This window comes from Cheilinus undulatus, linkage group 5 (assembly GCF_018320785.1).
Source record: "Cheilinus undulatus linkage group 5, ASM1832078v1, whole genome shotgun sequence".
Taxonomy (NCBI): Eukaryota; Metazoa; Chordata; class Actinopteri; order Labriformes; family Labridae; genus Cheilinus; species Cheilinus undulatus.
The window spans coordinates 44,296,177-44,319,276 of NC_054869.1; the positions used below are offsets into that span (position 1 = coordinate 44,296,177).

Sequence of the window (23,100 nt, forward strand, 5' to 3'; positions counted from 1 at the left end):
ATGAATATCAGTAACCTGAACCAGAATGTGTTCTGATTGTCTCCACAGTTCATCACAGAGGGATATGCGGCTCATCTGTCCCAGCTGGAGTACAACCACCGCTCTCGGCCGGCGAAGTCCAGCAGCGCACGCATGGTGTTACGTAAAGGCAGCTTCGGCCTGGGCGCCAACAGCGACTTCCTTAGGAAGAGGAACCACCTGCTGCGCACCATTTCCTCCCAGCCGGCGCCCAGCTCCCCGACAGGCAGCATCCACAACAAACCAGAACGCACGCAGAGCCAATCAGACGGCGATCGGCTGGAGCGACTGGAGAGCATTCACAGCCACAGCCAGGGGGCAACGCAGCGCAGCATGAGCATCACTGCCAGCTGCTGGGGCCGCAGCAGCAGCACCAAGCTAGAGCCAGGTGTTCTTAGCCCCAAATGAGTTCAGGGAGATGCCACACTGCTGCGGAAGAGACTCTGGGAAAAGATGAATGCAAAGAGTGACAAATATGTGGCCTGCACCTGATGAAGGGTAAATACCAGGATGAAAACACGAGGTGCTACAAACCACTCTTCATAAACTAATGCTGGTCACACTCCACACTGATATTTATGAACAGTCGTTATGGCTTTATTTATAAAACACACAAAGATGCAAATGGCATTTAAAGGAGCTTCTTCCTGAAGCAGGAACCTGCACAAACAGAGAGTAAACAGTGGGAATCAGGACTGTTGCTACTGTTTAGTAAACATTTATCAGACTTGAATACAAGGCCAGTTTTCCTCCTTTAGATCAGAGATGGTTAAATGTCCAGGCGCCCCCAGTCTGTATCAGGTCTGATCCCCCACTGTCACAGACTGCTGTGTCTACTGCAAGCACAATGATTACTACAGAGGTTGGTGCAAAGTGTTTTTAAATCTCTGTCCTTTTTATGAGACGATCAGATATTTTAACGTCTGTGAGTAGAGCTGAGGAGCAGCGAGTAAAACTGGACCGAGTGTCTCATCATGAGAAACTAAATCTGATCTCTGCTGGGGTCTTTTTAAAGAATTCATCATTTATGAACATTAAAAGCAAAATATTGGTGTTGTGGTTGTTTTCGATAGCCTGATCATTTTGATACCACAATATACCGGTGCAATCTCAGTTATTTTAATGATAAACAGAATCAAAAAGTAACAAACATTTTTTTCCTAGGATTTATTTTTTTTACTTTTCATGCTTTATAGTGAAGAATAGGGGATAGAGTCAGAAACAGGGACAAGAGGCTGGGGGAAAGTAGTCACAGGGTGAAGCTGAACCCGGCAATCTGCATACATGGGGTACGACTTAATCACAACATCATCTGTGCCCTGAAAAGGTAATGAGCATTTGAACATATAATTTTATTCATGGGACAGGGGTGTATTAGAGGGTTAAATATGTCATAAATCGTAAAAAACCTTCGTAAATAAACTGTACAAAAACATGGGTGACGTTTTAGTAAGGAAACATCACACCTCAGTCAGGATAGACAATGAAGAGAGATAAATTGATGGGTGATGACCCTGAAGACTGGGCAATGATGGGGAGAAAGAGGGGCATGCATAACTGCGGTGACTGTAATGAACCTAAAGGCTAGAGAGAATCCTCTTTAAAAAGAAAGCAGGAAGATTATGACTAATGGTCAGGCACAACTCTATTGGAATGGGTAAGACCAGCTCCTTTATTTCATCCCTGTTTTTTGCAGATGAGGCTGGTCTGTTGGATCCAGTATGCACTGGGGATGTTTGCAGCTAAGTGCAAAGTGGCTTGAACAAGGGGTCAAGACCTTCAAGTTTAAAGCAGTGGCTCTCATCTCGAACTATGACTTCCTCTCTCTCCCAATGGGGATAGACTCTTTGCCCTAAGGGAGGGAGCTAGAGTATCCAGGGGTCTTTCTCAAGAGTAGAGTAGAATCAGATTGTGGGCAATCATCGTTCCAATCCTCACACATGGCCATGAGCTGACTGAGTGAATTAGATCACATATGCAAGCAGTCAAATTGAATTTCCTCATGAGGGTGTCTGGAGTCAGCTTTAGAGAGAGAGAGTTAGGACCTTGGACAAGAAGCTAGCAAACATCTAAAGAAGCCAGTTGAGGAGGCTTTGGCTTATTCAAAAGACAGAGGGAAGCAGAAGTCAACTTTGGTAAGCAACAATAAAGGGTTATTTATGCTCTATGTACTTAAGAAAATGGATCTATGTGGCCTCATATTTACATACATCTGTTACATTGGAGTATACATTGAAAAATGTTCCCACTAGAAGTCACTGTCTCCCACAGAGCTTCACAACTCCTTTGTTGCTGCTACATACGTCCCATGGACTATAGAGAGAATGGTTCATCCTCTACCCAGTCAGTCAGGATGCCTCCTGATCATCCCCCTGTGGAGGTCTTCCAGGCACGTCCAACTTTGAAGAGACCTCGGGGTGGACTCAGGACTCACTGGAAGGATTATTTATTGTATTTATTTTAAAACGCTTTGAAATCCCTCAGGAGGAGCTGGGAAATGTTGCTGGGTAGAGGAGTGTCACGATTGTCTGCCAGGCCTGCTGCCACCGTGACGCGGCCTTGGATGAACAGAAAATTAATGTAAGGATGGAGGCAGATAGATGATTGCTGAAGGGTTCTGAGCCTGGTACCCATTTAGAAAAACTATCAATAACTGTAAATTCAAATACAGTCCTTCTGACTGAACTTTAGCTAGAGCTTCATGAGTTTACCTGTAATTTCTCTGTAATTTGAAACAGTAGATAAGCCGAAATTAGATGAGTAGGGGCTCTTTTTTGCGGATGTGGTATCTAAACAGGCATCAATACTGATTGATTTTTACTTAACGCATATCAATGTTTAAAAATCTGGTATCATGTCATGCCAATTCAAATGATTTTACTTCTCCTATACTTGCAGTCTGTACAGCAGTGACTAAAATCATGTTTCAGTGATCCATTCAGTCCAGTTTTGCTTGTTTTCTCGTCGTCCCTCAGGCCAAAGAATTCTCCCTGAAACAGATAAATTTCCCTTTAACTTTGGTTGCAGAGGAAACTTTTCTTTGGTTTTAAAGTGATTCACTGATAATGTGTTTCTGCACTTTAACGAATGAGAAAGACTCAGCTAAAGGGAAAACTGTATGGTTAATGTGCCAAAGTAAAAAGTACAGAGTGATACGCTGTACATGAGAGGAGATAAAAGGGTCTTGGCTCTCCTGTGTATAAATGAATACATAGTGTAAGTATGTATTTGACTGCCTTAATGAGGCGTGTACATAGATGTTCTTCTACAGTGCAGATCTGGTATCTGGTCCACTGAAGACCAGCTTCAAGTGTCTTCTTTCCTCCGGGGTAAACACCGCCTCATTCAGGATTATTCATAGACGATGATAATTATTGTTATTTAAGACCATAGATATTTTAAAATGTATGGATTTTGTGAACAAAATGTGTTTTAAAATTACTTTTAGGTGTTTTTTTTTTCTTTAAACTTCAGTTGCAGCAGCCAAACGTCGCAGAGCTCTTTGCCTTGCACAGTATTGTATTTTTATTCTTTATTTCTCGCAGATCACCAGAGTTGTATGAACAGAACTGCTATCTTGTGACACATATAGTATGTTTGTTATTATCTATTTTGGAAATTTGGGGTCTATTGCTTCTCTCTGATTATCCCCATGCTGTAAATGAGGCGTTGAATGTGCTCATAGATAATCCTTCTTAGGTTAAGATCTATTTTCTCTGTTCTGCTGCTTCTTTAGATGAAGATTAATCTGCAAAATGTAAATTCTGTATGATATGCTGTCAGCGGTAGGAACGCAGAGCTGAGATTTACTTTATGCTGTTTGACACTCTTCAGTAAAGGGTAATGGGTTATTTATTCCTTTTAATGATGACTATTTGTCCCTCAATAAGGCATGGACAGAGCTGAGTGCAATGGACCAATCTGGGCCTAAATAAAGGGGAAACGTGCAATATTATTTATAAAAAATCACCACATAAAACAGGCTGTCACAGCATTGACAATCAGATCAACAGGCGCATATTATTCAGTCGACAACCTGCAGAGGGAGCTGAACACAGACGAACCTTCAGTGAAAATAATGGCAAAAAAGTCAAGTGTCCCCATATGTAAGCCCTCAGCCCTAATTATCCAGTAATTTCTCATGTATACAGTGGTAATTGCCTGTAGTAAGTTGGCATTTTACTAAGTAATAAATCAGAAATATGGTAATATCAAGAAAGTTTTTACATGGTAACAATGTACAAATTCTGAAGTAATTCCTTGTTATATTTTGGCAATTAGGTGATATTTTACCCTAACCCTTACCCTGACTCTCATTATATTGTTTCAATTCTCTGAAAAGTAATTCTTAGAAAAAAGACGATAATATTCTTTATAAGTTGTTTGATAATTCCAAGGTGATTTCTTTATTTTTTCCCACTAAATTAAAGTAAGTCCCACCTGAATAATTTTCAAGTAGGGTTAGGGGGTTAAGGTAAAATACCACCTACCAGAGAATTGCCACAATATTACAAGGAATTAATTGACAATTATTACATTATTACTAGGTAAATATTTCCTTAATATTACCATATTTTGGAGTTATTCTTGGTAAAATGCCAACTTATTACTAGGTAATTAGGACCCACTAAAACGAAGTTCTACCAGATTTTGTCCATCGCTTTATATCAGTGACTTTCCCAGTGAAGGTCTGGTTTCACACTTTATTCAGTCCCTCTGCATTTTGTCTGTTTCACAGATCGGGCTTTAAAGCCACACGAACGACTTCCTCAGAGGCTGCTGATAGTACACTGATAAAGAAGGGACAGATGATGCAGGGAAAACCCCAAAGTTTTATCTTCTGACCCCTAATCCCCTCCTCAGAGAAATAATCACCTGGACGTTAAAGTCCAGAGAATGTAAAAACGAAGTGGTGCGGTTATCACAGTGGCTTCGATCGATTACCCACCCACACATTACCAGAGGCCTTACATTCCCCTTCTCTGCCTTACATCGGTCATTGTGTTGAAAATGAACGCTGCTCACTCCCCGATTCTGAAGAGAGAGACTGTGTGTGGAAACAGGAGACGGCCATATTTTCTTAAAGGCTTTGGTTTGTTTTGACTGTAATGGAAATCAATTTTCACAATTATTAGGCAATCCTTTGCTGGCTCTAGCTCTAGCTCTGTTCCCCGGGTCAATGCAACGCCACAACTGTTAAAGCAACAGTTAGCTTTCTGTTTACTGTACATATATAAACCACAGACATGGTAAATATTTTCATGTACAGGGTGTGAATCTTGTAGGTTTTGGATAACTTCATTTTATCCATTCCTTTGTGTTTTTATGTACAGTGTATAAAGAATACATAAAGATAAATCTGTCTGTTTGGCCTTTTTTACACACTATTAAGAGAACACAATGGACTGATTGAGTGGTACTGAACAAAAATGACTGTTTATTTAGAGGTCCAAAAAGTGACGAAAATACACTAATTTTTCTTAAATCACTGACAGAATAAATACACAGGAATCAGTGTAAACAATTAAGTGTGCAAACAAGTAAAGAAATTCTCCAGGTAAAGGTTATCAACATTTGACACTTTTTCAAGATCATGGCTTTAAAAAAGAAAACAAGAATCTTTTGTTCTTCAGAGATTATTTTTCAGGCCTTTTGCCTGTGTTTGATACAACAGCTGACCGGGGACAGGACGTGTAGAGAGGGTGGAAAGTCGCATGAAATAGCAGAGAATAGGGATTCAAACCTGCAGCCAGTATGTTGAGGACTGCAGCCTCAATCAGAGGTTCCCAACCTGAAGTCCAGGTATCCCCAGGGGTCTGGAGGGGTCTTTATTTTTGAGATTCTTAAGTCATAGACTTGCAAGGAAACATGCTCAGAATTTCACAGTTTAAAAAGTAGGAAATTTACAAGAAAAAAACCTCAAGTTTCCAAGTTAAAAAAGTCTTAAATTTTGACATTAGAAACTCAAAAGTGTCTAGCTTTTCAAATCTCAGTTTTGAGCCATGTTCATTATCCACTTTTAAAGTAAAAAAAATTCATTATTTCTTAGAAATTAATGACTTTTTTTAACCTGACAGTTAAAAAAGGAGTCTTTATTTCTTGAAAATTTACTTACCCTCTTCTATTTTTCTAGAGTGGCACTAATATGCCGTCGTAATAATGGATAGTTCTTTACATAGAACAAGTGTATGTAGGCCTATTATGTTGGGATTTTCTCAGTGAAAACAATTAAAATTGATGTGCATGACTACAACTTCAGTCACAACTTTGATCTTTGGTGTGCCTTGGGCACAAAAAGGTTGAAAACCACTGATTTACAGTCTTGTAGTCATTTCAACTAAATCATATCTGTAGCTACCGCCTCTTTCTCCTTAAATGACACTGATTGCTGCAGTCATTCTCTGAACAGAAACGAGTGTTTCCAGTTTGAGCTTCACTAGATCCACCTGATGACCGACAGGGAATCTGGCCAGTCTATCTGCTTTGCAAGGTTAGGAATTTGCCTGCTGCTTTTGTTAATAGACACACAAAATTACCCAGTATTGAGTACCTAGGACTTCTTTTAGTTTGTTTTCTTGTTACTGAAACAATTGGAAATATCTTCAATTGTTACTCGTGTCATATCAAAGTTTTAAATTCTCCTGATATCAGTTGAATCTTGTTCAAGTCACACATGGACTCTTCTCTTGTATCTTCTATCTTCGTCGTTAATAAAGCTTCAATAAGGCAGAGGAGACAAACTCACTGATTTCTATTTCATAAGTCCTATACAGTGTGATTATAACTGTGATAAGAATTGTGTTTGTTGGAGCAGCTCTCTTCTGATTTCCCATCCACTTTTGCTCATCTGTCTTCTACCTGTTGATTCCCAGTTTCTTCTGAAAAGAGCTCCCATCTCCCTTGGTGGCTTGCTATGAAAATAAGAGAACATCCCTTAAAAAAACAATCCCAGGCACAATGTTGGGTTTTTATTGAATTTAAATGCATTTATTTAACCCAACAGAGCATTTTTTAAGTCTTAGGTGTTAATCAGGGCATCAAGGATGAAAGTTCTCAGTTTAATAAAATCCCTCAGAGCCTCATTAACTAACTGGATGTGGTTAAAGAAGTTTAACTACATACAGTATTTTCAAGAAGTTTCTGGCAATCACCAATGTTCCTTATATCGACCAACACTGGAAATCACTTCATGTTAATCAGGAAATCATGCACAAGCTCTCAGCATCATTTATCAATTTAAAAACACAAGTATTAACCTTTCTCCTGTTAAAGAACACCTCTGTGAATCTGAAGCTTTTCCTCAGGACAAATTTAAGACAAGTCTCACAATGAATGAGGCCCTGTTTATTTCATATAAGTATGAGAGAAACCTTGTGTACCTTGTTGATTTCTTTGTGTTTTTCTCGACTGACAATCTCCTCTATGATCTCTCCTTCTCCTCTCACCAACCTGAAAGAAAACATGCAGTAATTAGCATTTTTATTCAAGCACAAAACACACCTTTCAGCAGCAGAAAGACTCATTAGACTTTAACAGGAGACATGGAGGTAAAAACAAAAAAATATGGACAGCAAATACAACTTTTAGGCAAATTTTTTACATCTCGATTCTTGTGGATTATTGCAAATGTGAGATTTGACCGAGTTTTGGCTCACCTGGTACGTCCTGTTTCTGGGTCGACCACCCTGCGGATCACACTCTGACGGGCTTCATACTCCTCTTTGGTGAGTGGCCTCTTCGTGGAGAGTCGAGCTTTCTGCTCGTCGGTCATTACTGCAGAGAGAAACAGAGTAAAATGGTCAGAACATGACCTGAAGACTGAAAACAGGACTGGAAGAAGGCCACAATATTATCCAACATGATGATCTGTTGATACACATACAAAGTATTTGGCCACACCTGATAACTATTGAGTGTTTTGATCAGACCTGCTGCCACAGGTGTATAAAATCCAGCACCTAGCCATGCATTCTTCATTTACAAACATCTGTGATACTAAATGGGTCATTCTGAAAAGCAGACAAATTACGCTTCTCTGTTTGGCAGTCAGCTCGGTGAGTCTGGGTTTGGCAGATGCAGGGAAAACATCACCTGCCTGACTGCACTGTGCCAACTGTGAGGATTTGTAGAGGAGGGATAATGGTATGGGGCTGTTTTCAGGGTTTGGGCTAGGCCCCTTATCTCCAGTGAAGCAACATTAATGCTTCAGCATACCAAGACATTTTGAACAATGTTATGCTTCCAACTTTGTGGCAACTCCAAAATCATGTGGAAAGCCTTTCAAGTAGAGTGGAGGCTGTTAAAGCTGCTAAAGGGGGGCAACTCCATATTAAGTGCAAGTGTCTGAACACGATGTAATTTCCGTCCCTGTTGGTGTAATGGTCAGCCAGCCAAATACCAATACTAAAAATGAATCACTATAATGGTAAAAGTCAGGAGTGTAACTTTTATCTCTATTATTTATTTACCATTCAAACTTTAAACTAATTTATGTGATGTCTCACCTGGTCCGAGCTCCACGGCCCCCTCTTCACTCTGCCACACCTCCAGGTAGGACGGAGGTTTACTTGCTAGTGGAAGAAGAGGACCAGATGACGACGATACCTCAGCTTTCTTCTTCTCCTTCTTCTTCTTCAGCTTCTCCTTCTTCTTCTTCTCTTTTTTCCTCTGTTTCTTCAGCTTTGCCTTTTTCTTCTTGGTCTTCTTCTTCTTGGCTTTACTTTTCTTCTTCTTTGACTTTTCATCGCTGGATGAGGACGACGAAGAGGAGGAGGAGGTGGATGAAGAAGATGAGGAACTTCTCCTGCGCTTCTTTCTTTGTGTTTTCAGGTCTGAGGGGGGGTTGATGAACATTTTGAGACTTTAATGGCACATATAGCACATATCACAATAGTGGGTTCACATTATGATTTCATCGCAATATTTTACAGTCTTACAATTTTTACAAAGACATCTGATTGAAGAATTTGATTCTTTAAGTTCAATTCCATAACAACCCTTATATTTATACACTAAGTAGGGCTGTTAAGATTAATTGCATTATTGTGATTAACTGAGATCCACAATTAGTGCATTTTTTTGCGTTTATCTAATACCTTTATTGTTCCTTTCAGCACACTTTGGTTAAGACACTGCAGCATCTGCCTGCAGCCAGTGATGTAAAATATGCTCACTACTGCTCTTTAATGTCTCATTTCAGTTTCAAAAACTCAGACAGCTTAGAAGTCAAGCCATCTGCAGCTTGTGTTATTGAGTAATACCTGTTTACCATTCCCTTTTTTCCTTTCCAGTCCATAACAAATTCCTTTTCCTCTGATTGAGCTCATGTTATAACTTTCAATCTACATATAACTGCAAGTCTGTGTGCAAAAAGGAAGTCCATTACCCGTAGTTTGAGACAGTACAAAAATCTAAAATGACACAAAACTGTTTTAAATGCAAAATAAAGGAATTTTAAAATGTGATTTAAAAATAGGATGCAATTAATCATGATTAACTACAGAAATTCTGAGATTATTCACGATTAAGAGATTAATTTCTGTATCTGTTATTCTGTTCCACTAATGGTATACTTTCTGTGCCTGTCATTGTCTTTTATAGTTGTGAAATAGCTCTCATATTGTTTTCTGTAATTGGTTAACATACATTGTAAAATAAGAATGTTCATTTTTTTTAAATAAGAAGAAAGAAACAAAGAAACAAAACGTAAATTATTAAAAAAATACTCATGGAATACTTCTTTGACTGCATAGACAAATAAGCTTTCGTGATAAAAGCACTCTCTACTTCTTCATTATAAGCCCTTCCAGAGTGGCGCTCGGCTGAGAGTCACCAGTTAACATGGTCACTCTCTGAACCGTAACACCAGTCTCAGTTTCTTGACTAGTAATGTATCGAAGCTCAACAGTTTGGTGTTATTTTGATAGTTGTGTAAAACGAATGTGCCATTATTGTTTTTGCCATCACCTTTATTTTTATGTGAAGTTTTCTTCAATGATCTGCTTCGACTCCTGCTGCTGCTCGATGAAGAAGACGAAGATGATGATGATGATGAAGAAGAAGAAGAGGACCTTCTTCGTTTCTTCTTCTCCTGCTTTTTCTCTCTGCCAGCTCTATCACGTGACCTGCTGCGGTCCATATCTGAGACAACTACACCAATAACTATCGACAAAAAAATCTGGTTTGATTTTAATTCTGAGGAATTAATCCATCGATCTTTCTGCAGAGGCGAGCTGTTTAATGCTCGTTTACGGAAGTGTGCGCGTCACCGATTGTCTTCCGTCAGCGTAAGTGTCGTGTACCTTACTGAAGTTCCTAGTTCCCACTATGCCCTTTTCTGTTTACATTTATTTTATATGTGATCAAATCGATTTCTTTACATTAAATCGATTTCTTTACATTAACAGACTCCGCAGGATTTCAAAAAGATAAAAAAGAGAACACAAACGTCATAACTGAGTAAATAAAGTATGATAGATAGATTGTCTCAACTAGCTATTTGTATTAGATAATTCTATAATACACGATAAATAAATAAATATTTTATGTGATTCAGCAGTTTAAAATTGTTTACTAAGACAAACACTATGTGCTGTGATGCTAACAGTGCTCGGGATAACTGAGAGCCTACATTCTGTCAATCAGTGCAACTTGTACAATCAGGTTATTTGGGCATAAATTATCGTGAAGGAGGTCAGTAGAATTTGAATTTATTATTTATTGTTGTCTGTTTTTATCCAGTTGTAATTTGCTTCATTCAAAAACACAAGTATGCACCATTTGAAAAATGTCTTAATTTAACTTCTGGATTTAAGAAATATTTACAAGTTCATAACAAATTATGAGAAAGAAACATGTTAGTAATACTCATAGACTGTAGAAAGAATGGTAATACTGCAGAGTTTAGACTACATCGATGGTTCCCAACCTGGGATTCAGGCCCCACTTTTTCGGCACCAAAGAGCTCAGGGGCGTGTGAGACTTCATCAGCTCTGAGGCTGTTAAAATTTGCTTTGCACTTGTGAAGTAAATCATGAAATGACGTTTAATAGATACCACAGGTTTAGTCTTAGGACCCACTAACACCTCCTTAATTAGGAAAACTGTGATCTACATTTCTGATTGGATGTACTTTATTAAAAAAATAGAAGTTTTATGACAGCCTATTAGGGCAACTGTAAAAGACAAAAAGGAGGATCTGTTGATTTTTTTTACTTCAAGTCTAAAAAGTTACAGCTTTATGAAAACCTAAACCTAAACAGTTTTTTTCTTTTTTTGACTCTTTAAAGGAAATCATATCAGATGAAGCTGTTTGCCTTGCACATGTACAGCAGTTGTGAGCCTAATTAAATAATACTTTTTTACTGGGACCAAGCAATAAAGCAATACTTGTAATTTAATCTATAATCATTACATTATCATTAGCATCAGGACTTAGAGGAGACATTGCCATGAACTGAAGCTAATGAAAAAAAACACACTATACTCACAGGACACAGGATACAACTCTGATCCAACTTTTGTTGTATTTCATTTCTCTCAAATTTACAACTTAATATAATGTTAATTTCAGTAAAAACATTCTACTTGTTAAACTAGAAATCTTTGAACTTTTTTCTCATAAATGTAGAACTTTTTGAACTTATAATCCGAGTTTGGTTTCTCATATATTTGAGACTTGATAAACGCAAACATTTTGAGTATTTTTCTCAAAAATGAACAGATACATTGTATTTTATAGAATGGTCCTGATATACGTTTGCAAGTTTGGACCTCAGACAGTACTAAATATATGACAGAATAAATCCCCCATGTTTAGAAAGCACCTCAGGCTTTTTGACCCCTGTTGCCAGGCACATATTTGCGACCCACTGAAATTGACTCCATGACCTACTTGTTGGTCCTGACAGACCAGTTGTAAACCACTGCTTCTTACATAGATGTTTTTGGTGAAAACAAGTTTGTATAGGCTTTCTCTGCTGTGACTTTACCAATCAAAATTAAGACGGATAGTCTTTTTTTGACAGAAATGTGTCAAAATGGGTTCTTGGGGCAGCTTAGCTGCATTACGTTTTGAATGGATTTAGTATAAATCAGATTATGTAAGGCAAGTCTTAAAACTGAATTTATTCCACAAAGTTAAGAAAGAGACAATGAGTGTGCGAACATAATTGTAGTATTTATTTAAAAGTTTTTACAAAGGCAATTGTGAATCTTTAAAGCTCGTATATTGATAAACATACTTGTTCCTGATGATGTTAGCCCTTATTACTCTTCATGGTACATCAGGCTAAATCAAGTGAAAGAAACATGACAGACAGTCCTCACTCGGCTCTTCAGAAACTGTAAACCAGCTCAGAGATAAATACTGTGACCTGCTTCCTCCATTCACCTTTAAATATTAATTCAGCGTAGCAATAAATAAAACAATCTTTCAAGATTCATTTAACAGAAATTCGTAATGCAGTCGATAAATATTCAGTACTCTGTTACATGTAGCATTGTGCTGCATGAGTGATGGTAACAGTCTAAACATGGCTGGACGTGGAGTTTGGAAAGGTTAAAGAGCCTTAAAGCTGTATCATCTTTCCAGTCCCTGTGCAAGGGGAGCTCATCGTCAGGCTGCTCCCAGTAAAATATAAACGAGCGGGGCGGTGTCGTCAAGAGGAGGGTGGAATGTGTCCGTTGCTTCGATTTTCTTAATCTTATTAAGACGCTGCCGCCATGCGAATCCTCTCTGGAGGATAGAGCAAGACGTTCTTCGCTGCCTTGATAGTGTTCTTCATGAGCATTGCCACGGTCATGGGCCCCACACCGCCAGGTACTGGAGTGATAAAGCCGGCCTTCTGCCGCACGCCTGAATATAGACAGAAAAAAGCTGATATTACAGACACCCGAGACAACGAGGGCACCCTTAGAGTTATGACCTCGTTCATCCCGCAGCCTCACCTTCAAAGTCCACGTCTCCAACCAGGCGGTTCTTCCCAGTCACTGGGTCCTGTACTCTGTTTATTCCCACGTCAATCACCGCTGCTCCCTCTTTGATCATGTCAGCCGTGATGAGGTTGGGAATCCCTGATAAAAACAGACAGAAAAGTTAGATCACAAAAATGTCAATCAACTAAAAGAGGGATAGATTTCTAATTCAGTCTTATGGTGGTTTCACATATGCACAAATCTCCTGAAACTTCTTGATAAGCTGCATGTTTAAAAGCAAACACTGATATTTTTTCACTCGCATTTCTTTTCTACCAGCCTTGTAAAACTTCCAAAAAATGGGTGAGCTGATATGTAAGTGCAGCAGAAATATTTAGGAAAATTCTCCCAAGCAAACGGGAGGGGATGATGAGATTTTAAGTCATGCCACTGGTGTAGTCTTTGTACATTAAATGAAGTTGTTCCGCCCTTTTCTGCTCTTCAGTATGTTCTTTACCACTAATTTGGTGGCACTTTTAATCCCTAGTGGCACATAGCATTGATATGAAGGCAAAAACTGTCACTATAGTGTCAGAACGTGTTACTTTGTCCACCATGTTGGATTTTCACTGCATCTTTTGAGAGTCTAACCTACCGCCTCCCAGCTGACAATTAAGGACATGTATAAATAAGCACTACAGGAAGATTTCAGGTGAAAGCTGTCCTAATATTTTCAGGAGTAAATGTGTGAAAACAGCTGCAAGAAGTGCAACAAACCTGCAGCTGCCACAACAATGTCAGCGATTTGAGTGTGATGGCGAAGTTGCTCCTTTGGAGTGTAACGATGAGAAATGGTGACTGTGGCATCACCTGCAACAGAAAGATTAAGTACATTTACCACATGCATTTATACTTTCTTTGTATTTGAACACAAAGACATACAGGTACACTAAAACCGACCTCCAGGCCTCTCATGGCGGCCGTCTGTGTGCAGTAACATGGCAATGGGCATGCCCACATTCTTGGAGCGTCCTGCAACCACCACATTCTTCCCAAGAGTAGGAATACCTGCAGAGGATAAGGCAGTTTGTCAAGACTGAGTTTTACATAAGTTAATACCAAGTGTTTTAAGATGTTAAAATCTCTGTAAATGTGATGAACGACGGCAGTGCTTTAAGAAAAATTAATGAAATTTTTAACCCACAGTTGAGAACAAAAGAAAGACAAACAGCAGCTGTGTTCATTTCAAATCCACACTTAGGTTCAGCTTGATCATGAGTAGGGCTGAACGATTCTGGAAAATAATCTAATTGCAATTTTGTTCTCCAATATTGCGATTATTCCTCAACTCTCTTTCACTCCTAAACAAGGGCTGAAAAAATCTTTTAAAATATCTAATTCTGATTATTTAGATATATTATATATTATATATTATATTATTTATTTAGACTTGTTTTACAAATTGGATATAATTGTTGCATTGAAGGAGTTTTTTCATTCTCATATTACCTAAGAAAAAGTACAAAAATGAAGGTAGGACTTTTTAAAAAGACTATTCTAAAAAAAACTGGCACTTGAATGATTGCATGACATGTCATGCATAGCATCTCTGCTGCAAAAAAAAGTTTAAAACGGCTATTTTGACACAAATTTCAGGTCAAACAAATATTGTACCTTCTGCGATGTGAAAATTGCAGCAGGCCATATTGCGATTTACTCTAATTTTAAATTTCTTGCCCAGCCCTAATCCTAAATAATAAAACTATTACTACTAAATATCAGGTCTGCTGAAAGTCTGAGGTTTTTAAATAAAGGCTATACTTTTTAAGCATCTACATATGAGTAGATTCAGACCTTGTTAAATTTTATTTCAAGCTTGTATTATTATGCCTTTATTCAGATAGGACAGAGGACAGAGCGGGAACAAGGAGAGAGCTGGGAACGATATGTAGGAAGGAGCCACCCACTTCTAAGACTTCAGAGTTTATACATTGGGCTGTTTTTTTCCAGTATGAATCCTTTTTAAAATTTTGCACAGTCTTATTATTTTTAATTATTTTATGCCTAATCTGATCGTGATTGCCTGTTATGTTTTGTATTTGTTTTCGCTGGTATGTAAGTTGCACCTGGCCACACTTCAGCTCATCATAATCAAGCTTATCTAAAATTATTTAAACTCTAAAGTTGTGATATGAAATAACAAATCCAAAGCCAAACTTCCTTTAAATCTTTCTAAGAATCTAAAAATGCATCCTTAACTGAATGACTAAGTGGTGCCATTACTTTCATAGTTCTTTCTTCCTGGTCTTTGCCAGTAAGTTGTTCAGCAGCATTTCAATGCTATAAGGAAGTGGTTGCTCCATTTACCTGTTCGTTTGATGATTTCCCAGACACCCCAAGGGGTGGCAGGAAGCATGGTGGACTGATCCAGACACATGCGACCCACATTCACAACATGAAATCCGTCCACGTCCTTGGTGGGAGATACAGCGTTGCAGACAGCCCGCTCATCAATGTGGTCTGCCAGAAAAAAAAAAAAAACATGATAACCCATTAGCACACCTCGATCCTCTTACATGTCTGCTGCCAGCACATGCAGTCAAGTGTTCCAGTTTTCCTCCATACCTGGCAGAGGCAGCTGCACCAACAGGCCGTCCACACGATGATCTGTGTTGAGTTTGTAGATCAGGTCCAACAACTCCTCCTCACTGATGTCTGAGTGTTTGAGAATCGTCTCACTGGAGATCCCTGTGGGAGGTTAAAGCAAGAAAACAACTTCAAAACACAGAAAAGAGTTTGTTCTTTTGTCGTCGTATCTCAGAAAACTCATGTTTACACGCAGCAATGAGCTGAGTGGGCGTTTTCTTTCTCTCTCTTACCGACATCAGCTGCAGCTCGTGTCTTGTTCAGGACGTAGGAGTGACTGGCTGGGTTGTCTCCCACCAGGATCACGCTCAGGTGGGGTCTCCTATTGCCTGCTAAGACCCAGTTCTCCACATCGACCCGGGCCTCCTCCCGAATCTGCCGTGCCAGTTTCCTTCCTGAGATGACCACCGCCTCTTGTCTGTGGAGGACATCCATAAGAAAATGATCAGAGTTAGATATTTACACACCAAAATGTTAGGAAAAAGTATCGATACAAGCATATGCATTTTCATCCTTTATGCATTTCCTCCACTGATTTTTCATGTCTCCTCTTTAAAAATTCAGCCCCCACACACCATTCAATCCAGGCTTATGATGTTTGGTCACAAAAAAGCCTCTTGGATTCAAGCTGAAATACCAACAGGAAGTCCACCAGCTTCATCTCAATTTCAAAATAAGGTGTTTATGATGGTGCCAAATTACTTTAACCTCTTTTAACTTTTGCACACATCACTCCGTGTTCTTCCACAATTTTGGCAAGAAAACATTATCACACTAACACGCCCACATGCAAACATCTCATCATAGCGCCCTCTACTACCAACAGGAAGTGACACAAATGGGTCATTTGTTTATTCCTCTCACTGTGCTGAACATATCAAGCTCAGATTTTTACTGAAATCCTCCCTATTTGACTAGACATGTTTATTAAATAGACGCTTCACAGGCGATGGGGAACATCTCACCAGCTTCCCAGGAAGTTGCCATAACTCATACGAAACGTCTACAGTCAAAAAATGTTTATCACTTTGCTGTAGCGCCATGTACTGGCATTAGGGAGAGGTGCAATTGGGCCATTTTTTGATTCCCATTACTGAGCTCAGATTCTAATCTTATATTAAAGGATGCCTCACTACCAATGGTGAGCATTTCAATATCTCGCAAATTTCAAAGGAGGTTGGCGTAATTCTGATATTAAACCTCTGATTTGCTTCAAATTTCACAAGTATGCGAAATTTCAGGGTCTGCCCCTCAACACATTTAAATGATAATTTCATGGTTTGCTGTAGCGCCACCTACTGTAAGCTGCAAGTAGCAACTCCCACAAAATACATCCCATTATCTTTGTATTTTATTCAACAAATATTGGTTCTGGCTTGATCACTTTTACATTTCAGCATCTTCCTTTGTCATAATGCCACCTACAGTTGATTGGCAGTACTACTTCATATACAAACTGTAATGTGCTCATTTTTTTTATTTAACAAGAGTCTTGGAAGGATTTACATGGTCCATCTGCCACACTGCAGCACACTGCACAGGTTGCTATCACCCAAGTATTCCCACACACCCGTGGTTGCCATACACTCTGATATGTACCAGTGTGTGCAAAAAAAATGCATTTAACTATTGTAGGCTTTCTAAATTGCGCACATAAATCTGTACAATTTCAAAACTTAAACACGGCCAATGCTTTCTTCTCAAAATTCTAGTCAGATTTCCATTTCTTCATACTTGCTGTTGCTTTATGAGTATGAAGAGCCACGGCAGCATCCAAATTTCCCTGATAGTTAAACAGTTAAGAAAGTGTGCAGGAGTTTGGCTGCCATTTTTGATGGATTCATTTCCTTTCTACCACTCTCAATTTACCTCATCTCATTAAATGCATGTAGTTTTTGGATTTCCAGTACTTTCTGATAGTATTAATCATTAAAATAAAAGATTATATTGTTTAAAAGACGTGGTATCAAATAGTATCAAAGTATTGAACATTTTGACAACCTTACAGCAACTGACAAACCTTTACAGTACAACTTGGACCCTTAACTCTTTGACAGCTCCTAATTAATAACCTTTAATGAGAACTCCTGATACCAGACGCCTGTAATCTATCTCAACCACTCAGCCTGGACAAGCACCAACTCCAGCCTCTAATTTTAGACGTCCTAACCTCTCCACCTGACGGAACCACATGCTCCACTTGTACTGCACAGTTATAGTATCACAAGCCAGCTCAGGAAGAAATAAGAAGCTTCACATGTGCAAGTTATCAATGTGAGGCAGCCAGTAGACTCAACTCATAGACATACTTTACTGTGTGGACCCGCCCTGCTATGTAAAGTTTCCAAAGACAGTCACTGATTATGTAACAACAGACAGAGATCAGTGGGCAATAACTGGGGAGTAATGAGCCATAGGAGTGATGTAACTAGCCTTTTTATTCTGTCAAAACTCATTAAAATTCACAGAGAAGTATCACATCGTCTCCAAAAGTGGGCTAAAACTGAAGAGGCCAGTGCACCGGGGTCCTGAGGAAATGTGTCGACAAAGCAGGGCACCAAACCGCTCTATGCTGATTTATATATGGAGGGAATTTCTCTCTTTTCAAATGCAAGTCAACATAAATGCATCATCCTAACATCTACGGAGAAATCAAGTCAGAATTGAGTCGTCTTTCTGGGCTTTTTTAATGGCGGTTCCTCTGCATTTCATACTTAATCTATATATAAATGTCCCTTTTCCATAAAGCAAAATTGTTTAAAACCAGGAGTACCTCCTTGAACATAACATATAAACATATAAAGAGGCATTTCTCTTGTCTCATAATATTGCTCTACTGGATGTTACTTACTGCTTGAAAGTCATATACAAGTTGTGATATAAGGTCATAAACCATGCACAAACGTGACAGAGGTCTTCAACCATCTATACTGGGTTTCAGGAGCCACAGATCATGTGCAGGAGCCACACGAGGTTTGTAGTGTGTTCAAAATTAGTTCATTTGTAACAAAGTCATGCTGCAGCCAGCACGTTTCCAATAAATACCTGCATGGGACGGGCTGTAAAGTTGTCAACTTATGTGATAACTTCGATATCACAATAGAATTTCCGTAGTTTTAACAGTTGGCTGAATCAAAAAGTGAAGAAATTTTAAATTTTAAAACATACACAAAACTACACTACTGCACACTGTGGAAATTGTACAAATACATTGGTAACTTTTGATACTGAAATATTCCCAATGTATGCGTGCAAACAGCAATATTTCAGCAATGTCCATGTGTGCAGTTTAAATGGTGTGCAGGAGTTTGTCTCCACAAAAATAACTCCGATACTTCTTGATACTCTGATACTTTTTGATATCACAGTTTCATGACAGAATCTCAAATTTTAGTGATCATTTGTGTTAAAAGTGCCTCGTAAAGCTCTTTGTTGCCAACAGAATGTTCGATTCAGATAGTGCGCTGGAGTTTGCTTGCACCTTCTGGCCAGTAAAAATAGAAAATAGCCAATTATTTATATCTGTAAATAAACATCTATATCAATCAACCTTTACTAGTATCAAAGGCAAGTAAACAACTAAAATATCCTATTCTAATTAGTATTGAACGTTTTGGTAATAATGTGCAACTGCAGTTATACTGGATAATATTGCATTTTGCATTTGCAATTATGATCTACTACATACGGGGCATCATGAGTCTACTTACATGGTTATCAACGAAAATGATGAGAATAATGGAAGTTTTTAAGTGTGTATTTCCCAGAATCAAAACAAATATTAAGTAGTATAAAAATGCAAAGTTTTATATAATCTAATATTTTCTCAGGAATAAAGTGTTTTCTTTTTTAAAAATAAAGTTACTTCAATGTGCAATAGTGTCGCTATTGTAAACTTAACAGCTCTGTAAGCATTTTTGTAAATCTTTCAAGTACTACTTAATACAAAAATAATTGCAGCCTTTTATGCGATTTCATAATTGCACAGCCTGACATCGCGATTGCGAATTGTGCAAAAGTATTTCGAATGCATTTGCACATTTTTTTGCATCCGTAGTGGCTGAATAATAAAAATTGTATGGGTTGTTTAAGACGTTTATTTGTGTTGCTGTGGTATCAAAACCTGTGTTGATAAAGTTTGATTTTGACTCATATCAAAGTTTAAATTCTAGTGTACTGGTTACCTTAACGGGATGCTTTAAATGTGCAATCAGTATAACTGCATGCCTTCCAGGTGAAAATAAAACAATCCTACGCGATTCAGCACACAATGGTCCTTATGCATATGCATGTATCCTTCTTGTGTGCAGACCACTACCCCGGTCTCCAGCTGAAACCTGGCTCCCCAAGCCACGGGGTGCAAGCACCAAGACCGATTTCATCAGCCAGCCAGCTGCTGCTATTCTACCGGCATACCGCTAGGGGCGCACCAAATGTGAGCAAATGCGGACATTTAGTTCAATAAATCAAACTAAACCTCCTTATAAAAGGTAGATTCTTTCACATTTCTGTATAACATTGCAGTATTTTAGCAAACGAAGAAATATATTAAATATACAATACCCTGTCTTATCATTTGGGAGGTAAAAGCCGACGAACATGCCGTTAAAGTGGTGTTAAATGCGCCCTGAGGAGATAAGACAAGAGAGCCGTTAGAGGACTCACCTTAAGGCGGATGTGTGCAGCTTACAGACGGTGTGCTGGGAGTGTTGGCACAGTTTCCTGAGAGTCCTGACGGCTGCCATTCTGACCGGCTGAGAGACGAGAAGAGACACCGCGGCCGATTATGAAACACGCTACACACTGCACTGACCGCGCTGACAGAGAGAGAGAGCCGTCTGTGGAAGAGGAAGAAGAGCACGGAGGATTTAAGGCCCCCCCCCCTTTACGTACCGCGTTGACGTCAATACCGTTATCTCCCCTGCCACACCCCTAAAAACCACAGTTACTGTACATTTCCATTGAAACATTGGGGGCCCAGCTGCTGCTGCTGCTGTTCAGTCTAACATAAACCATATACAAATGTAATGTTTTTATTTTATCTATCTATCTATCTAGACAAAAGTGTGTTAATTAAACCTGTTAATTACTGAATTAGGGTGTTTCAATCAGACGTGTTGCCACAGGTGTATAAATTCAAAATAGGTCATTCTGAGGAGCTCAGTGACTTCAAGCATGATACTGTGATGGATTCCCCCTTTGCAATAAGATCGTTAGTGAAATTTCATCCCTGCTGAATATTCCACGGAGATGAGAATCTACACTGGCATTAATACAAACTCAAGTAGGAGCTTCATGGTATGGGTTTCCATGGCAGAACAGCACCATGCAGGCCTCCCATTATCAAGTCCAATACCAAGCACACCACACTGGAATGTGGAGCAGTGGAAACGTGTTCTGTGGAGTGACGAATCATGCTTCTCTATCAGCTGGGCCAGTCTGGGTTTGAAAATCGATTGCTTAATTCAAAATTTCAAATCAAAGTTTGCTCACAAAATATACAGATGTGAAGATTACTTAAGATAAAAACATGGAAAAATGTAAGCAATTGTTCTTTAAACCATAGAAAAATGTGAAAACAATTTAAACATCACGTTTTTGTATACACATTCCCTGTTATTAAATACATCTTGTTTTGTTAACTTACAAAGTACTCAGTATGCAGATAGAAGCCATAAGACAAAACTATTATCTGTAATAGATGAATAGACATTAGGTATTGTCAGCACTTGTGGAAAGTGAAGTTTTTTTGTTTGTTTGTTTTTAACCCTGGGACGTTTGACTCAGGGTGTTTCTTTTATTTAGTCAAGCCAGTTTTACAAACAAATTTCAGCAGGAGGCTCCACTGCAAATAGGGAAAGATAGATATAAAACACAAATAAAGTATGATAAAAAGAATCAGTAAGTATCAGTTTAAATCGAGTAAGAAGCAGAGATAAAAATGACAGTAAAATAAGTTTAAAAACATGTAGATCAATATGTAGAAATATATATGGAAGAAATATTCATTCAGTAAAATCACAGAACATACATCCTTCAGTCTTGTATCAAAACTGGGGAACACTTTGCAATAAGGTACACAAATATTGGCATATAGCTGGGTGCTAGTTTAGCTCAGTTAATAGAGCAGGCCACAGTCCTCAATGCACCGTCAATAGTTGGTGCATGTCTTCCTCCTACTATCTCTTCCCATGTTTCATATCTCTCTTCAGCAGTCCTGTCAAAATAAAGGCAAAAAAACAAAAATAATACAAAAATTGCATAACTACTGGGAAATGAATGATATCTATATGCTTGTTAACCAGGAAATGAATGAGTTACAAGCTGCTATTTAACAAGTAATTAATGAGCAAGTAACAAGCTAACAATGAAACAAACTATCTTTTTTAACCAGGGAACTAATGATTGCTAGTTACAGGGAAACAACCAGGGAAATTAAGGAGCAGATGAGTAGCTAGTTTACTGACGGTAAAGCAGACATGGTTATTGGGCAACTTCCCACAATGATGCAGGACTTCACAAGACAGGACACAAACTGAGTGAGCAACAAATAACTAAGCAATGAATCAGTATTACTCATCCACCAGTTTGATGTTGCATTAAAGATCATCAGTTTCATAGAATTTGTAATGATGGGTTACTGACGTTCTAACTAATAAAGCAGGAGTGGCAGTTTCTATCTGGGTCACATCAGCATAAGGGCCAGTTGTGACTGTAAGACTACAAAAATCAACAACCAGTTTGACTCTATGTTTGATTATCATTAGTTATAGTGATATATTAATTTATCATTACAACTGAAAGCAGAAGTCTAGGAAGAATAATGGAAAAAACAGACATTAAGGCGTGCAACTACAGTACCTTTCTTGAATAGCTTGGTGATGAAAACAGATGCTTGTATTCATGCAAGCACTTTCTGTAGGTATACCCACTCACATTTAAATCCTATGTCTTTTTTAGATTGTTAAACTCACCATTACTTTCATATTTTAGAAATATAATAATAAAGTTCATTTTTATCACCACAAAAAATATTATCAAGCGCTATTTATATAACTGATAACTGTCTGGCTGCAGTTGAGAAGAGCAGAACCATGGTAGGACTCCAAGATTATGAAGGAAAAGTGATAGCACTTTCATTTGACAAAAACAAAGGCTTTTATCAACTACATATGCTATCCATAAACAACATATCAGATGTTGAAATTAAAACGTTTTACCATTTCATGAAAAATATTAGCTCATTTTGAATTTGATGGCAGCAACACATCTCAAAAAAGTAAGGACAGGGCCATGTATATTATTTCAAATCCCCTCTTCTTTTAGCAATGTCTGGAAAGTGAGGAGACAAGTTGTTGGAGTTTTGGGACAGGAATGTTGTCCCATTCTTGTCTAATATAAATTGTATCTGTTCAACAGCCCTTTTTTTTCTTTGCTGGATTTTGTTTTGTTTTGTTTTTATCAAATGCCAGATATTTTGGTCTGGAAGGCAGGCATTACAGTTCAGCTCTCTTCTACTGT

At 38.5% G+C, this 23,100-nt stretch overlaps 3 protein-coding genes across 14 annotated transcripts in view; 1 reads left to right on the forward strand and 2 right to left on the reverse strand.

Moving 5' to 3' along the window:
• Nucleotides 1–5,365, forward strand: part of LOC121509716 (membrane-associated phosphatidylinositol transfer protein 2-like) — a 172,163-nt gene extending 166,798 nt beyond the window's left edge. For all 11 annotated transcript variants that reach the window (XM_041787320.1, XM_041787329.1, XM_041787327.1 and 8 more), the window contains one exon: nt 49–5,365. In XM_041787320.1, the coding sequence (XP_041643254.1) occupies nt 49–426 (378 nt within the window). In that variant the 3' untranslated portion in view covers nt 427–5,365. The remainder of the gene's footprint in view (nt 1–48) is intronic.
• A 47-nt stretch (nt 5,366–5,412) lies between these two features.
• On the reverse strand, nt 5,413–10,278 carry arl6ip4 (ADP-ribosylation factor-like 6 interacting protein 4). The gene is made up of 5 exons (XM_041787332.1): nt 9,985–10,278; nt 8,523–8,849; nt 7,674–7,791; nt 7,398–7,467; nt 5,413–6,929 (listed from the first exon to the last, which is right to left on the reverse strand). Exons 1-5 carry the CDS (start codon nt 10,154–10,156, stop codon nt 6,873–6,875), a joined length of 744 nt encoding a protein of 247 aa, XP_041643266.1. The 5' UTR covers nt 10,157–10,278; the 3' UTR covers nt 5,413–6,872.
• A 1,897-nt stretch (nt 10,279–12,175) lies between these two features.
• Nucleotides 12,176–20,438, reverse strand: mthfd2 (methylenetetrahydrofolate dehydrogenase (NADP+ dependent) 2, methenyltetrahydrofolate cyclohydrolase). Of its 2 annotated transcripts, none has more exons than XM_041788508.1 (8): nt 20,245–20,438; nt 15,813–15,997; nt 15,559–15,681; nt 15,301–15,453; nt 13,894–14,001; nt 13,711–13,803; nt 12,967–13,092; nt 12,176–12,874 (listed from the first exon to the last, which is right to left on the reverse strand). In XM_041788508.1, the coding sequence occupies exons 1-8, from the start codon at nt 20,322–20,324 to the stop codon at nt 12,726–12,728; spliced, it is 1,017 nt and encodes a 338-aa protein (XP_041644442.1). In that variant the 5' UTR covers nt 20,325–20,438; the 3' UTR covers nt 12,176–12,725. The 2 variants fall into 2 exon arrangements, with proteins under 2 accessions (XP_041644442.1, XP_041644443.1); XM_041788509.1 differs by having other exon boundaries at nt 20,143–20,281.
• Between the last annotated feature and the right edge of the window lie 2,662 nt (nt 20,439–23,100).

Coding starts and splice junctions, on each gene's coding strand:
- mthfd2 (XM_041788508.1), bottom strand. CDS start 20,324: ATGGCAGCCGTCAGGACTCTCAGGAAACTGTGCCAACACTCCCAGCAC. Junction 13,804..13,893: donor CCGCCATGAGAGGCCTGGAG/GTCGGTTTTAGT, acceptor TTTCTGTTGCAG/GTGATGCCACAGTCACCATT. Junction 12,875..12,966: donor TGGAGACGTGGACTTTGAAG/GTGAGGCTGCGG, acceptor GTCTATATTCAG/GCGTGCGGCAGAAGGCCGGC.
- arl6ip4 (XM_041787332.1), bottom strand. CDS start 10,156: ATGGACCGCAGCAGGTCACGTGATAGAGCTGGCAGAGAGAAAAAGCAG. Junction 7,792..8,522: donor GGCCGTGGAGCTCGGACCAG/GTGAGACATCAC, acceptor TTCTCTCTGCAG/TAATGACCGACGAGCAGAAA. Junction 6,930..7,397: donor AACACAAAGAAATCAACAAG/GTACACAAGGTT, acceptor TTATTTTCATAG/CAAGCCACCAAGGGAGATGG.